This window comes from Camelus bactrianus, chromosome 4, assembly GCF_048773025.1.
Source record: "Camelus bactrianus isolate YW-2024 breed Bactrian camel chromosome 4, ASM4877302v1, whole genome shotgun sequence".
Classification (NCBI taxonomy): Eukaryota; Metazoa; Chordata; class Mammalia; order Artiodactyla; family Camelidae; genus Camelus; species Camelus bactrianus.
The window spans coordinates 69,315,969-69,331,972 of record NC_133542.1 but is presented as its reverse complement, the minus strand read 5'-3'; the positions used below and the strand labels follow the sequence as shown (position 1 = coordinate 69,331,972).

At 35.3% G+C, this 16,004-nt stretch overlaps 1 protein-coding gene across 2 annotated transcripts in view; it reads right to left on the bottom strand.

The window, feature by feature from the left end:
• PBX3 (PBX homeobox 3) overlaps positions 1-16,004 on the bottom strand; it is a 197,532-nt gene that overhangs the window by 34,016 nt on the left and 147,512 nt on the right. For both annotated transcript variants that reach the window (XM_074362233.1, XM_074362234.1), the window contains exons 3-4: positions 13,760-14,001; positions 2,532-2,722 (exon numbers count right to left, since the gene is read on the bottom strand). In XM_074362233.1, the coding sequence (XP_074218334.1) occupies positions 2,532-2,722; positions 13,760-14,001 (433 nt within the window). The remainder of the gene's footprint in view (positions 1-2,531; positions 2,723-13,759; positions 14,002-16,004) is intronic.

Here is a 16,004-nt window from a genome sequence, read left to right as displayed (position 1 = left end):
TCTGGTTAGTCAATAAATTATCTTTTGCAGCCTAATACATGTAAGACACTTGCTAGAATGTGGAGTATGTAAACGCTTAAGACTTGGCTGTTGCTTTCAATGATGATGTGACTTTCTCTAGGAGAGAAGAAATGATCCTAAAAAGCTACAATAAAGGCAGCGTGAATAGAGTCTGGTCTGGAGAATTGTATACACTTAGTATCAGTGTTCAAGAGAAGGCAAGGACCAGTCTATTGGCATAATGAAAGTAGGTTCCTAAAAAGGGAGCATTTAGGCCAGGCCTGGAAGGATGAGCAGGGTCTCACTAAATCAACAAACATGAGCACCAGCTCCGTTCCAGCCTCCATGCTAGACACCCTCCCAGATGACAACTCATTATTGGTGACCAAGTTGGGGAAAGGGTTGGGAGAACAGGGTTTGCTGTGGGAGGTTGGGGGTGCGGGTGGAGGGGTGGTGACGGAGGAGGTGGTCAGGGAGAGGAAAAGCAAGAATTCTGGTCAGAGGAAACAGATAAGACCAAGAGGTATTTCATTTTGGATTAAATGCAGGAAAGAACAATATAGTGATATATTAATAAGAGCACTAAAAATGTTCACATTTTAATCTAAAAATACCATTTCTGAGAATTAATCCTTAGGAAATAATCTTAAAGATCAAAAAGGTTGAATGCATAAAGATTTTCATTGAAACATTAGTTCCAATAAAAATCTGTCTAAAATAGTACTTTCTCTCCATCATTTTCTCTCCCTTTACCTTGCTCTTATTTTTCTTCATAGCACTTACCATTCAATCACATTTCATTACATTACTGAATAGAATACTATGGCATGTTTGTTTACTTGTTTATTGCCTGTTTCTCCAAGAAGCATGTAAACTCAGTTGGGGCAAATAACTTAACTTATCTTGTTTACCTTTATATCCTCAGCACAAATAAATATTTGTAGAAGGAAAGAAGAAAGGAAGGAAGGAAGGGATAAAGGAAACTAATAGGAACAAATTAAATGCTCAAAAATAATGACTAAGTTAATTATTTATCATATATTCATTTGGTAGACTTCAACAATTTATAAAATGTTATTTAAAAGAGGAGTTTATACTATATGAAAAATGTTTACTTATTCATGGTAAAATTTTTAAAAAGCAACTAGACCATCACAAGATGGTCTGCATATTGTACCATCACGAGAACATTTTTTTTAAGTACCCCAAACCAGAAGGAAATATACTAAAACATTTATAGTGACTTTTTTTCATTGCATTGTAAAAATGTGGTTGCCTTTATTCCCTCATCCTTCTATTCGGTAAATTTTCAAAAATTTCCTTACTGAGCTTGGTATTTTTTAAATAGGAAAAATATAAAACTGAAATCTTAACAAAAAAGTAATTCAGGCAGGGATAGGTCACTTAAGACTTCAAATGCCAGGTTAAGTAGTGTGCATATGAGTTATCCAGTGATGAAAAGCTACTGTGGTTTTTATTTAAGTAAAGCACTAGGGCATCATAAAAGGACTTCAGAAGACGGGTGGGAGAGGAGCACGACTGGAAACAGGGAGGAGAGTGGGAGAGTACCGTGCTAGTCCAAGTGAAAAAGGATGAACATGAACTGGGCAGTGTGAGCATGGATGGAAAGAAAGAGCTAATATGAGAAATGCTGAAAACAAAGCACTGGTGAGTTCTAGTGCCTAATTCACTATCAAAGAAGAAGGAACCAAAGGTGATACAGAGCTTTGCTTAACCAGGAGACCAAGAGCATATAATTAGATGGTGTATGTTTCCTTATTTGGCTGTAAGGAAGAGCTCTGGCATGAAGACTGTTTCACACATCTTGTTTTCCAGTTGAGACACTTAGTTATTTTCTTTAATATTGTAAAATTTGCCCAAGAGGCATCCCTGCTGAAGCAGCATATAGTAGAACTTGACAGTTCTATTATGTCACCCAGAATGTCAAACACACCGCATACAATTTATTACCTAACTCCTGTGAAACTTGTTGAAAGCTTCAGATAAAAGGGAAACATGTATCCTAACAGGAGAAACTCATAGGCTTTCTTAATTGATTTGGAAAAACAGAGTTTGGGGTTTGGTGGTAACTAAAATATCACTTCCTTCTTAGGAATGTCAGTATCTCCAAGTTATTTCCTTCTAATGTACACAAGCAACGTAGCACCAAGAAGTCTTAGAAAACAAACATGTTTAAAACAGAGTTATATACTGAATGTTATCCTTAAAAAAACTTTTTTAGCATCAGAATTGAAAGGCTATATATTCTCAAGTCATTAATAGCAGCGCTAATCCTATTCATTTCCTGAGTCACCACATTGGCAACTAACAGCCCTACCACCCCCAGACAAGGAGAGGCTTGACAGCACGGGCACCTCGAGGTGAATTACCTGTCCATTGTAGAGGACAGCTCTTATAGCCAAATTAAACAAGAATTTAAGACCAACTGACCAGTATTACAGAAAATAATACATAAGGAGTGAAAAGGAAAAAAAAACAACAACATGCAACTGATTTGTGGCCTCACGTACCTGGCATCAAGGAACCTTGATCTTAAAATCATAACTGCTTCACAAGTGCTTTGTTTGAGCTGCATCTGAATGGAACTAAATTTTCGATGGATGATGCCCACCATTCTTTCAATCTCTTTTGGGGAAATGGGACGTGTTCTACTCTGCTCTCGGAGAAGGTTCATCACGTGTGTAGTGAATTCATTACATGCCTGTAAGGGGAAAAAAAAATCACTCCTTAGGAATCTGGTATTTTATATTATCATGCCCAGACATTAACTTATCTGAATTTCTACCTCATTTGTAATTGCCAATGGCATTATTAAGTAGGTAGGGTAAAATAAAAGCTAAGACACTTGTGAAATGGCAGTGATAGTTAGATGGGGTAGTGAGAATTCTGAAACTATGAATGGCCAGACATGCAGGCGAAACAAGGCACTCACTCGCCCTTCCCACCACCCTGGTCTCAGTTCCAAAATTTCCCATTGGAGGATGCTCTCTACCAACTCCCATATGTAAGTACAAATATAGGTTAATTGTTAATACTAAGGACATCCTATTTTCTCTGGGGTTTTACATTTATTCCCACAAATGTTTACTGAAGCACTATGAAGTTGAAACCCTTACCAATGTGATCAGGGGACACATAAATGAGCAAGATGTGGACTTGACTTTAAATGTAATAAAATATATAAAAAACTAATTCTTAAACAAGGTAGTCTGTGCAAAGTGTCACAGGAAAATATGAATAAGTGCTTCCTAAGGAGGAAGAAGTATTCTCATCTGGAAGCAGAGATTTCTTCCTGGCAAAAGTGACCTTTGGGATTTAAAGAAGGGCAAGATTTTTGAAAGGTGGAAGTCAGGAGGAATTTCAGGCACAAGAAAAACCCTGGAAATAATAGTATGTAGCAAAGTCCAGAGGGATAGAGAAAAACTGTAAATTCAGATTTGCATTAGCATGGAAAGGCCCTTCGATGCCTGCCAATGTCCTAGTATATTACAGCTGTGGTGTGGGCCCTAATCGTGGGTATAAAGCCATTCCTGAAAGATGGTTAAAGCAGCTCTTTTCCTTAGGGGAGGGGCAGTAGGAAAATAAGGAACAGACTTGGGTCTCAAACTTTTTAGTTAACAATCCTCAGTTCCTGCCTCTTTCAGTTCATCTATACTCTTTTAGATCTACAAAACCATATGACTGGGCCTACACTGAAATCCAGTATCACTTTGGCAAATAAAGCATCAGTCTATACCCCTGGATTAAAAAAAAAAAAATCTTCCGGCATTTTTGTTTAAAAAAAAAAAAAAGACGGGAGATTCTGCATCTTACCACACACGGATGCCCCTGGTAGGGTAAGCAGACAGAACAATCATTGATCATGGCAAGACACATTTTGAAGCTATAATAATGTCCACTTCACTACAGATATCCTGAACATACAGCACATGATGGCTTTCCGAACTGCTCGTTAGAGAACTAACCTTTCAAGTACTGGGTGTTTCAGTCACTCTAAGCTTTTATGGAGCTTCTATATAAATATTTCTAAGGTGAGGTAAAATGAGTCTTGCTTACCAATCAAAGTTTTTTAAAAAAAAAAAAACCAGTATGTTTAAGTCTCAAGAAATTTAAAGTTCCCTGTGAGTAGCGACTCTATGCGATTCTTCAGAGTGTCGATTTGTGCAATACTCACAGTAGGCATCAATAAACATCTATGGATTGGTGGGATTTTGTATTACAGTTCAAGAGTGATGTTGATTAATACATTATTCCTGAATTATAAGTGAAGGATTTTTAACCTGCAGCCCATAGGTCTAGAATGTCTATGACTCCCTGACATCTTATACAAGTTGTGGGCACCTGTGTATTTCCTGAGGGAACAATCTGTGGGGTTTTTGTTTTCATTTCAGATTCTTAGCCAGTCTATAATTTAAAAAGGCAAAGCCTAGGTTATGACACAGTAAAACATTAAGGAACTTTGCAGCTCTAAAACTGGAAGTTCTTTCCATCTTTAAGGAAACCAAAATAAATTTAAGATTTTCCCCAGTACATTATCAACCTAAATTATCTTGTGCCAGGCTGACAAATAAGTAGTCATCTTGCCAAGAAATATATGTATAGATCTTTTTCTCGCACTTTCCCTAAAGTGATGTTCATATAATTTCAAATTATATAATTTGAAAACAGCTAGCCCTCAGTTTTCTTATTAGTAAAATTAAGCAAAGTAAAGTAGAATAGTTTCTTTCCCCAAACTGGAATCAGCAAGTTCTAGACTTCTATATCTAGTTCTAGACATTGTTAACACAGTATGTTTGGGAAATGTGGGGTTAATCAAAATTTGAAAAGGTTGTGTTTGGGGGATAGAGAGGGCAGGACTCCTCAGTACTTCTAATATACCAATATGCATAACAAATCTTCAAGGGAGAATGATACATCCAACTTTTCCCAAATAAATTTGGTTACAAAACCTTTTTTCTCTAGAACAGTGCTGTCCAAAAGAAATACATGGCAAGCCACATATGAAATAATTTTTTTTGTCATTTACTGTTTTTCTTATTGCATTGATTATTTTCAAAATTAAAAATTTTTTAGTAGCCACATTAAAAAATAAGGATTAGATGAAATTAATTTTAATGATGTATTTTATTTAACCTACTATATGAAGATTAACATTTCAAAACATAATCAGTATGTTTGGGAAACTGTTAATGAGGCACGTTTTACATTTTTTTTTTCATACACTCTCAAATCCAGTATATATTTTCATTTACAGCACATCTCCATCCAGATTAGCTGGATTTCAAGAGCTACCTGTGACTAGTGGCAACCATACTGGACAGCACAGCTCTACAGCATCTTGAGGACCAATGAGCTAAGCAAGAAAAACTCTTTGGGAAACGGTATACTAAGTAATCTCTGATGTTTCTTTTTTATTCTTCACCACCATGCATTCACACAAACCCACAAAAAAAAGGCAGTTTCACCTAGGAATGTCCTTAATGAAGCAAGAGAAATTATTCACTTGATTATGTCTCAATCCTTGACTAAAACTTCAACATTTTGTGTGACAAAAATGACAAGCACACAAAAAGCACTTCAATTGCTTGTAGAAGGGCGGCTCTGTCTCAAGAAAAAGCACTTGTGTGATTGTGTTAGTTGTGAGCTGAAGCTGCCTTTTTCATGGAACATCATTTTTATTTGAAAGCAAAATTGACAAATTACGATTATTCCGACTTGGGTATTTGGCAGATATTTTCTCAAAAATGAACCAAGCAAGCTTGTCATGTCAAGGAACACAGGTAACAGCAGTTGTGCCAATGATGAAATTTGACTTTTCAAGTGAGAATGGTAATTTTGGAAAACTTGCATCCACCACCTTGAGCTTGACAGTTCCCCAGTAGACTTTCCGATTAATTTAGTGTTGATATTAATAAATATGATATTTTGATATTACATAATGAAAAGTGTTAACATTGGAAGATAAACATAACTCAGTGAACCAGTATTTTCCAAATGATCAATGCATGATGTTACAAAAACATGCAGAAGTAGAAGATCCATTCAAAGTACACGTGACCAATGGATTTTAAAGGAACAGAGTACGAAAAGTTGATATAGTTTCAGATTCATTTCAACTAACCTTTAAGAAACTACAACTTGTCAAGTTTTGGTATAATATCAAAGAATACCCATGATTATCTGAAAAGGCTATTAATATACTCCTCCCTTTCCCAATGACATAGTTGTGTGAGGCCAGGTGTTCTTCGCATACTTCAACCAGATGACAGGAGACTGACCACAGAAGCAGAAGCAGAAGCACAAGCACAAGCACATGTAAGAATCCAGGGACTTCTATTAAGCCCAACATTAAGGAGTTTTGCAAAAATGTAAAAGCAATATCATTCTTCACACTAAATCCTGAGTCTTTTTCAAAAATACAGGTTTTTAAAAATATATTATAGTGAACATATAATTTTTTTTACTGTTTTTTAAATTAATACATACTTTTATTTTTTCTCAGTTTTAATTTCTATTATAATAAATATTGATAGATATAACCCACTGAAGAAAAGCTCTTGGGTAGGGGGCAGGTCTCCAATAATTTTTAAGAGTCTAAGTCCAAAGACCAAAAAATATGTCAACTGTTGTACTGGAGTATTTCTAATTTGTACATGTAACACTGCTAATTCCTACAAACCTAGCTCACACATTATGGTAATATGTATCTATGACAGAGTGTATGTCTTGATAAATAACTCAACACTCCTGTGTGAATGATACCTGAGATGGTTGTGTTTGTGTGTGTGTTGTGTGTGTGTGTGTGTGTTTTCCAGTTTTTCTCTGGTTCTTAGTTTTTCTTTGGCTGTATTTTAATCTCTCCAGAATGAATGTTTGCCTATGGTTTCTAAGAAGCTGCCACAGGCTTGTGTGAAAAACAGGGTTAAAAGCAAAAAGTTTCTGCATCTAAAAACTCATAATTTCCTAAAACATTTGCTGAATGTCTCACAACTTATTAAGTGAAGTCATCTATGAATGCAAATGCTGATTAGCAATTTGGCAATAGCCCAACATTCACAGAATTCACATAGCTTTTCTTTAAACCAGTAGTTCATACATGATTAATTAGAACATCTCATTTATGTAGTGTGCACTTTAGCTCATTACTCTAAGTAAAATTCGTTAAGTATTTACATTTAGATAATTAAAATCTGGGTACACCCTTAAGAAAGATGCATACACTTTAGGCAAAGTGATTTTTTTCCTTTATACCACTGAAAGTAAATTACAGCCTCATTTACAGCATCATCTGTACCAGTTTCAGAGCAGAGCGCAGTACTGCCTCATCTCCTATTCCTTGAAAGGTATACATTTTTTAAACATACAAATGCAGTAAGAATGATCAAATGATTGCAGAGTTTTTTGAAGGGCCACCCATCCACATATTAGCATTGATGTCATTTATAATATAAGATGCTCACTTCAAACATTTATCATATCTTTCATCATACCTACAAGACTATATTATTAAAACAGACATTAGAGAAATTTTTCGTTGCCTTATTTTTCCAAGTGAAATTGTCAGTTAAGAATTTTCCAACCAATGTCCACAATATAGATGTAGAAACAGCTCTGGTAATTGGTATATTTAGGAAATGAGAGTTTTGAGTCTTTGAATCTTCTGATTTACAAGCAATAGTTGAAACCTTTTTTCTTTTAATCCAGCTGTTGAAAATTAGCTAGGATGCATTTTTGTTTACAATGTAACAAAATGTATGTTTTGTTTAAAACATACATTGTAATAGCATACGTTTAGTGAACAAAAAGCATGGAAGGCTTCATCTGATGAAAAACATTTTCAGTCAGTTATTATGAGCCTTTCTCCTTGCTATTTGTTTCTTTTTCCTTAAAAATCCAAACCAAGTAATATAATTGAGGATTTGAAATATCTGGAATTTTTAAAATGTTGTTAATGATATTTGTTACCTAGTAAAACTATCTCATCAATATTCATACACGTTTGGTTTACACTCAAAACTAGTTTTGAGGATTTTGTTTTGTGGTGGTGATTTGCTCACTTCTGAATTCAAGATTCAACCCCTTTCTTGCCTGTAAATTCACATCATTGTATGTAAAAATGTAAAATCAGACAGTGAGTAAGGATTGATTTTAGAGGAAGTTTTAAAATGGTTCATGATCAGATCCAAAAACTGAATTGGCCTTTTGAAACCATCTAGAGAAGCTGACTGCAGACAACAGATCGTAATACCGCCTATTCTAAAAATCCACTCTTCAAAGAAAGAATAAATCTCTGTTAAAAGTTGATGACTCTCAAATTTGCATGCATCCATTTTCTACACGTCTTCATAATCTTGCGAGTAACTCCTGTCCAATATTATAGATTTTATATTTATGGAATGCTTATTAAATCAACAAATTCTTCCTGTTTTATGATAAAAATCAACAAAGATTCTAAGTCAACCAGAATGAGACCATATGCTTAAGGAACAGTTGCAAACATGAAATATCTATCGTACCTCAATACATCTTAATGTAATTACATGGTTTACGGACCTATCTCATGAGGGTTTTGTAAGGATTATATTATATAATACATGTTAAGTCCTTTGCAGAGTCTGGAACATAATTAACACTTAATAAATAGCAGTTATTATTGACAATGGAAATGGAAATTCATACTGTGTGTGTGTATTATTTTGCAAGTAAGTCCCTACTCTGATTACCTAATATAGTTCTGCCTCCCCATTGCCTGAATAAATATAAACACTGCTTCCAAAGAAATTAAAAAAAAAAGAGTATTGAAATATAAAACAATCCATTTCATTCCTCAAGTCTGTGGTCAAAGATACACCTGGTACATAAAACCAATAAACTAAAAACTCGGAGGGAAAAAAAGGGAACACTCAAATACTCCTTCAAGCCAAGGAAAAGACTCAGCAGGAACGCTAACAAGAAGTACAACCCTTCCCTTGGAACAATGAATGATAAAGCCTTGCTTGGGAAAATGAAATATAAAGTTTACGTCAGTTAGTATACTTGTCTTTCCTGCTTAACTATTAAGAAGAAATAGCAAAATGAGATTACAAGTTTGTGGGCTACACAGTCTCTAATGTAATAACATCAGCATTTTTAAACTTGATTAAAAAAAATTCTTTACAAGCAAAACAGATTTTGCCAGCAAATGTAAACACACAATGTTGAGATCCTCAAAAAGCAGAAGGCCGTGCGTTTACAGTGGTTTTGGTTCACACTCATTCTCCATCCCCCTGCAATCTCCTGCAATCTCCTGCAATCTGAGAGTCCTCTCGTAGCTAAACAGTTCCTAACTGGTCTTAAGTATACTGAGCGTACATGCTTGGCTCAAGTGCCTTACCTGACTTGAGGTGAATTCAAAAGACATCTGTGAACTCAGAAAGCAGGTTCCCAGATGCTTGGGAGGGTTGGGACCCTTGCAACACTTTTGCCTTCAGCAAAAATGTATTTCAATATAATTATAGTAGATAGCTTTCAATATGTCATCTCTATTACAGCAGCTGTAAATTATGAACTGAATTGCTTGTGTACAAGCATTTCTTCTGGTACAAGCAAAGTGGGAGAGCTGCATAGGGCATGATATATATCTTTTCCTTTTTAACTGAGAACAAATGTCTAAGCCAGATTTCATTTGCAAAAACCAGTGTATCCATTTCCCTCTGGTAGAGATAGAGGAACCAAGAAGGTCTTCAATGTTCAAAAACAGGCTTTCCAGGACTCTTGGCTCAAGTTCATTAGGAATTCACCTACTATAATTGTTGGGCTTTTAATCATTAGAGCATATTTGAAAGGAAGCATTTTTAAAAACCTGTAGCTAATCAACAGTAAGACAAGGAAGAACGAGGTTTTTCCCCCCAGCTAAAAAGGCAATGTACCCCAGACCAAAGTATTACAACACAGTTGCTGCAAGCTTTGAAAAATTATCATATTCCTCTTGGGTGTCAGGATCAACAAAAGAAAAGTAAAATTGCTTTTGTTTCCTTTTCGGTGGTAGTAATATTTAAGAACCTGACTCTAATATATATTCTATGCCTAATATTTCAAAAGCATTTATAAGTGAATTTAGATGGTTATCATTAACAATCATTATATCTAAGCCTATGTAATGTAAAATATAATCAAAGGACATTTTCTGGAGAAAAAAAAAAAGGACAGGATTTTAAAGACAGTACTATTCCTAAAATATACACATAAAGCTGAGCCTTGCAGCTTGGATTTAATTTTGCTCTAACTATAGCTCTAGTCTGCTTAGCTTTGTAAATGTGTCTGTGTTTATAAGGTACTTTAATTTACTGCAGTGGTGGTGTTTGTTAATTTTATGGCAATCTAAATCTAAACAGGCTTCCGATACATTTTCATTACAGCTTCACTGCAAAACACTGTGGAGTGAATAGCTCTAAGATTCCAATGCACTTTATTTCTTTTAGTAAAAGACTCAATACAATTTTCTGACAAAGTCTCTGCCTTAACACATATGTTTTTCCTATTTACTAATAAGCTTTCTGCCATTCAGAGTACCCATGTTCATGTACTTTTAGGAGAAAAAATATAATTTCTGTAAAATGATTAAAATAGTCATATTTTTCCCATCTCTACTCTGATCTCATCCCAAATACACTCCAACATGGGCAAATCAGAGAAAAACCAGAATGTATCCGAATTAATACCAAATTCTAATTGTTAAAACCAAGATAAGAGACCCAAAATGGAGTCACTTATGCTAAACTCCAAGTCACCCAACCAAGACTACTTAATTATAGTTTCAGCCTCTCCCAGGAATGTAATCTTAAACTAGTTAATCTGGAATTACTGGGTCAGCACTGGTGAGGTAATCGGCCTTATAGACCCTTGCATGCCCTAAAGGAAGGTGACCTTGCCACAACCAATCCTCTTTTTGCTCTTATAACTTCCTTGTCCCGCCCTGTCTGCCTATAAAAGTCTTTCATTTTGTACAGCTCCTTGGAGCTCCTTTCTATATGCTAGACGAGCTGCTGCCTGACTCATGAATCACTGAATAAAGCCAATGAGATCTTTAAAATTTACCTAGGTTGAATTTTGTCCTTTTACGTATATAAGTAGCAGCATAATTCATGGAAAAAGGAGACAAATTGTCAGAAACTGATTTCAAAACCTGATTCTGACACTAACTAAATGTGTGACACTGGACAAATTAATGGCCTGAGTCTTCTTTTCTCATCTGTAAAACAGAAGTTGTAATACCATCTACTTTAGAAATGCCACCCCTTCATCTCACTTAGTCCTTCGTAGCCCTTCTATTAACTCCAAATGTATCCCTGAAAGTTCTATCCCAAGTAAAGGTCTGTATTCCAAAAGTTTAAAAAGAAAAGACTATCTTACATCAAAACTCACCAATCCTAACAAACTTAGGAACCACAGACAGAAGAGCAATAAAAACCAGCCCCAAAGACAACTCAAGAGAACTAAATGCTGCTAAAATTATTTCTAAAACAATTCAGAACCTGCAGGGGAAAACTTGTAACCTAAAACTCTATTGAATCTGCCAACTAATCATCGTACTTTATTTGTCCACAACACTGCACAGATTTCCTATGTCTACATTTCTCCTTGTGAAAGTGTTAAAAATGAAAGGAAATATACATTCAGTGGTTTTTATTAGGTTACTGAACATATCTAGAAATAAGATTCATGATTACATTTTAAAACTCATTATTTCCCAGTTTGATATTTAACACAAAAATACATACTATAAATTAATTTATGAAGAGCTTGTGTATACATGTATATTTTTAAAGCAAACAAAACAAAACAAAACAAAAACTTTCGGGACAATGATTGATGCCAGCTTCACCCAACTTCCAACAGGGATACAGGGAGAAAATAAGGAGGCTGGTGTAAAGAGACATGGCAGCAGATAGTAAGGAACCACCTTAATTTTTCAGCTGAAAAGTCAGGCCATTTGACCCCTCATACTACAGATCTTTCTATGCAAAGTGACTGGTAGTATTGATTTAGTAAGTATGTACAGATGCATTTAACATAAAGTTATGCAATTAGGGTTATACTACAAATTAGAGCCATTTTCTACTGTTTATGCTCACGGCGACCTTTTCAACCATGACTTATTTTGTTTACTCTCAATTATTCATATGTCAATTCAGAAAGCTCGATTTTTTTCATATACATACATAAGACCATTTTTCCAAAATTCTTATTTGCACATCTTCCACCAAAATTATTCCTGAAAATGAGACTAGAGATACAGTATGAGATTCCATAAAGCCTATTTGGAAAAAAGATAATGCCTCAGAATATTAACTTATATTGTATTTTAACATAAAGCAACATAAATCTTTCTATCCTTCCTTAAAACATACTCACCTCTGGGACAGAATCCAGCATTTGTTTAATAACACCATATCCAGAATATAAAAGAAGACAATGAAAAAAATAACATGTACAACTGAAACTATATAGGGAAATTAGAAAAAAATCAGTATTAAAACTGACCAGGACATCACACTAAGGAATTTGGACTTTCATAAATGCCTGACTACATAATGAAGTATTTATGGGTGAAATGATATGATGCTTAGAACTTACTTTAAAATACTCTACCCCACCAAAAGAAGAGTGGGGCAAGGGAAGACAGACAAAATAAAATTGACAAAATGTTGATAACTATTTACCTTGAAGATGGGCATCTAGAAGGTTCATTATTTTAGGTTGAATTTCATAAAATTGCCAATACACAACTGTTTATGACATAAAAATTTGGCAATTTCATAGGATTCAGCTTAATATTCTCTTTATTTTGGATACATTTAAACATTTCCATAATAACTAAGCAGGTTTTTAGCCTTAAACTAACAACTAAGATATGTTTAAAATGAACCACCAATGTTTTACCTTGTCTTATTGAATCTAAGACTTAACTTATTTTCCCCCACATTTTAACGTCTCTGAAGTTTGGAAGTATTTTACAATCAATGGCATGTAATATTTCAATTGGGCAGTTAATTTTTTTCTTGGTGGTGGTACAGAACACAATGATACAGCTTAAAATCAAAGATATCTTAGACTCAATGAAGTATAGTTAATACAATTACTGAGACCAGCATTTTTAATCCATACTTTCTTTCTAATCAGGAATTTAGCACATAATGCCTAGTATTTCCTGCCCCAGGAAACCTATAATTATCTCAGGAGTTCTCTTCTGAGAAAAAGGGCAGAAGCTGTTTACTTTGTGAAGTTAGCTCCCCCTCCATAGTCTGGCATAATCCTTAAGAATTAATTCCCTAGGAGGATTCTGGAGCTCACAGCATAGTAGGAAGAGCTCACTATGAAATGCTTCCCTTTAAAGAATGTCATAGCTACGAACAAGGCCAGTGAATAAATGTTAATGATACAGAGCTTTGACGAGCACCAAGCAGTGAGGTTAGAGGGGAAGGATGGCTGCAGGTGTGGCAGTACGGGCAGGTAAATGTGACGAATGAATAAAATTAAAACAAATAGATGGGATAAAATAGGTTTAGCTTCACTTCTAAAATCTCAAAGGGACTTCATATCATAAATCCAACAATTCACTTGGATTTTTGCATTGACCTTATTTATTTTGCTCTTTCTGTTAACACCTACCCCTCACAGCCCTCAGAATCAGTTAGCGCAGTCTATTAGAAGAGCGACAGAGGGTTTGTGCAGGACTATGAGAGTGGCGGCTGCTGACCTGTTCATATTTCTCCAGTTCTGTGTGATAGATTTGTCTGATCTGGGTCAATTTGGCTCTGTAATCTGAGTGTTCAATAGAGTTATCTGAAGAACCTCCAGAGGCTGCCGCGGCTGCAGCTGCTGCCGCCGATCCCCCACCTTTCTCAGGACCTGAAACCCCTTCTGCCAAAAGCATATTGTCCAGTCTCATTAGCTGGGGATCGGGAGGGTCCTCCTCCTGGGCTCCTCTGATGCTGAGACCTTCGAGGAAAGAGAGAGAGAGACAGAGAGAGAAGGAGCGAGAAACAGGACAAATAGTGTGAGTATTTTATTTATTTGATTAATGATCAAACAACATCAGTGCACTACAATTCATGTTGAGAATTTCATTGTTCACATTTTATCAATAAACATAAGTAAGCATGAAAATTCTTACTTCTAGGAAATTTCTAGTATCACCCTCTCTCAATATATCCCGGATTGGATCCTTGGAAAAAAGTAACCTTGGCTTCTCAGAATAGAATTCTAACATCCAATCTTCCCAGATTTAGATGATTTAAGCAAAAATGGGAAGGGGTAAAAAATTTAAGATTTTGAGAAAGAAAAAAAAATTTCAAGGATATAAAACAATCCATCAAAAGGTCGATTATTCTGTTTCTCCATTCAGTTGGAAGAACAGAATTTAAAACCCCATAGAATAATCATTCACAAGCTATATCCAAAAATTAGAAAATAAATAGAATTAGATGGGCTTTTCCATCATGTAATTTCAGGAAGACAAGAGAAATACATACATTCTGAGGTAATTAGCTATGCTTTAAAAGATATATATATATATTATTAAACAAATTTGTTAAGCAACTGCCAGCAAACTATAAAACTAGGACACTAAATACAGTATTAAAAATATACCATCAACATGGAAATACAGTGCTGGACACAGTAGTCTCAATCTAATTTTGCTTTTAAATCAAGAACTTCCTAAGTGATGCCCAGTCAGCAACCTCATCTGAGCACTATAGATCACAGCTGACAATCCATAGGTTTAATCAGGTCACAAAGGCTTTCTGCCAACATGTTTTCAACAACACAGAAGATGAAGTTCTAAAATAATTATCATGGTATAAAAGGCACTGGAGTCATGACAGCTCAAAATCAGCATTTTCATTAATGTGTAACATAATCTCAACTATCCCAGCCCAATTAACCTCTGTAAATCTGTTTCAAAGCAGGTTCCCCGCAAGAGTTACAAGGCGTCTTGGGGGATAGGGGGAAGGAAGTTGGCATCTTGCAAGTCTGCATTTAGATTCTGCCTTTTGCGTCTGGGCCTGTTGTTGTTTATCCACAGTGGTGCACACTCTGTGTCTAGTGTAACTTACATGACAGTAACATCTATAAGCTGCCAAGCACTCAACTGAGCACCAGCTCTGCGATTTTATATGCTAACCTAAAACTACCATCAGTTCTTTTAAGAACAGATTTCATTCCTGGATGCCCTGAATTATACCCGCAGCATGACAGAGCTCTTGGTTGTCTTAACTCAAATGCACTACTTTAATTTCCTCCCTCAAAACACTTTAAAGCTGCCACTTTCATTTAAAAATATACTTCAGAATAATTTCAACTGGGTAATAAAACTAACTCACAATAATTTAAAGTTATATCTGTTCCTGTTCAGAGGTAAATAAATAAGGTTTGAAAACTATAATACACTAAGACAAATTCATTTAGGGAACCAAAAGTTAGATAACTGTCTTCAATAAGATAAAATTAGTCTCAGCAGATTGCTGACAATTAAAGATAGACAAACATATATTTGCTATTTCTTCTAGATCTAGAAAAAACTGCCAAATATTGGCTGCGTTGGTATTTTTAACATCTTTGATTTTCTTCCCTTCACTTAGTTAGATGTTAAAATCTCACGGCCTAGAATGCTTACAGTTCTACATACCAAGTTTTTTGTTCATTTGGCATGAAGTGAGGACTCACTGAGCAAGCTCTTACCTTGCACTTTGGGCTCTGTTTCACTTTTGTATTATTTGTTTGGGAGTTCCTTAAACTCTTCCTTTTTAAACCAAATTTTTTTGCTCACATTTCTGTGCTTGTCGGGTGTGTATGGGTGTGTGTATGTGCGTGTGTGTGTGTGTGTGTGTGTGTGTTTAGGGATACTGGTGCTTTCTCCTGGAAACGTGTTTTATATCTACCTTCAAGGTTCTTCCAGGTTTCTAGTTTTCCCCTTGTACTTAAACTGATCTTTCCCCCAT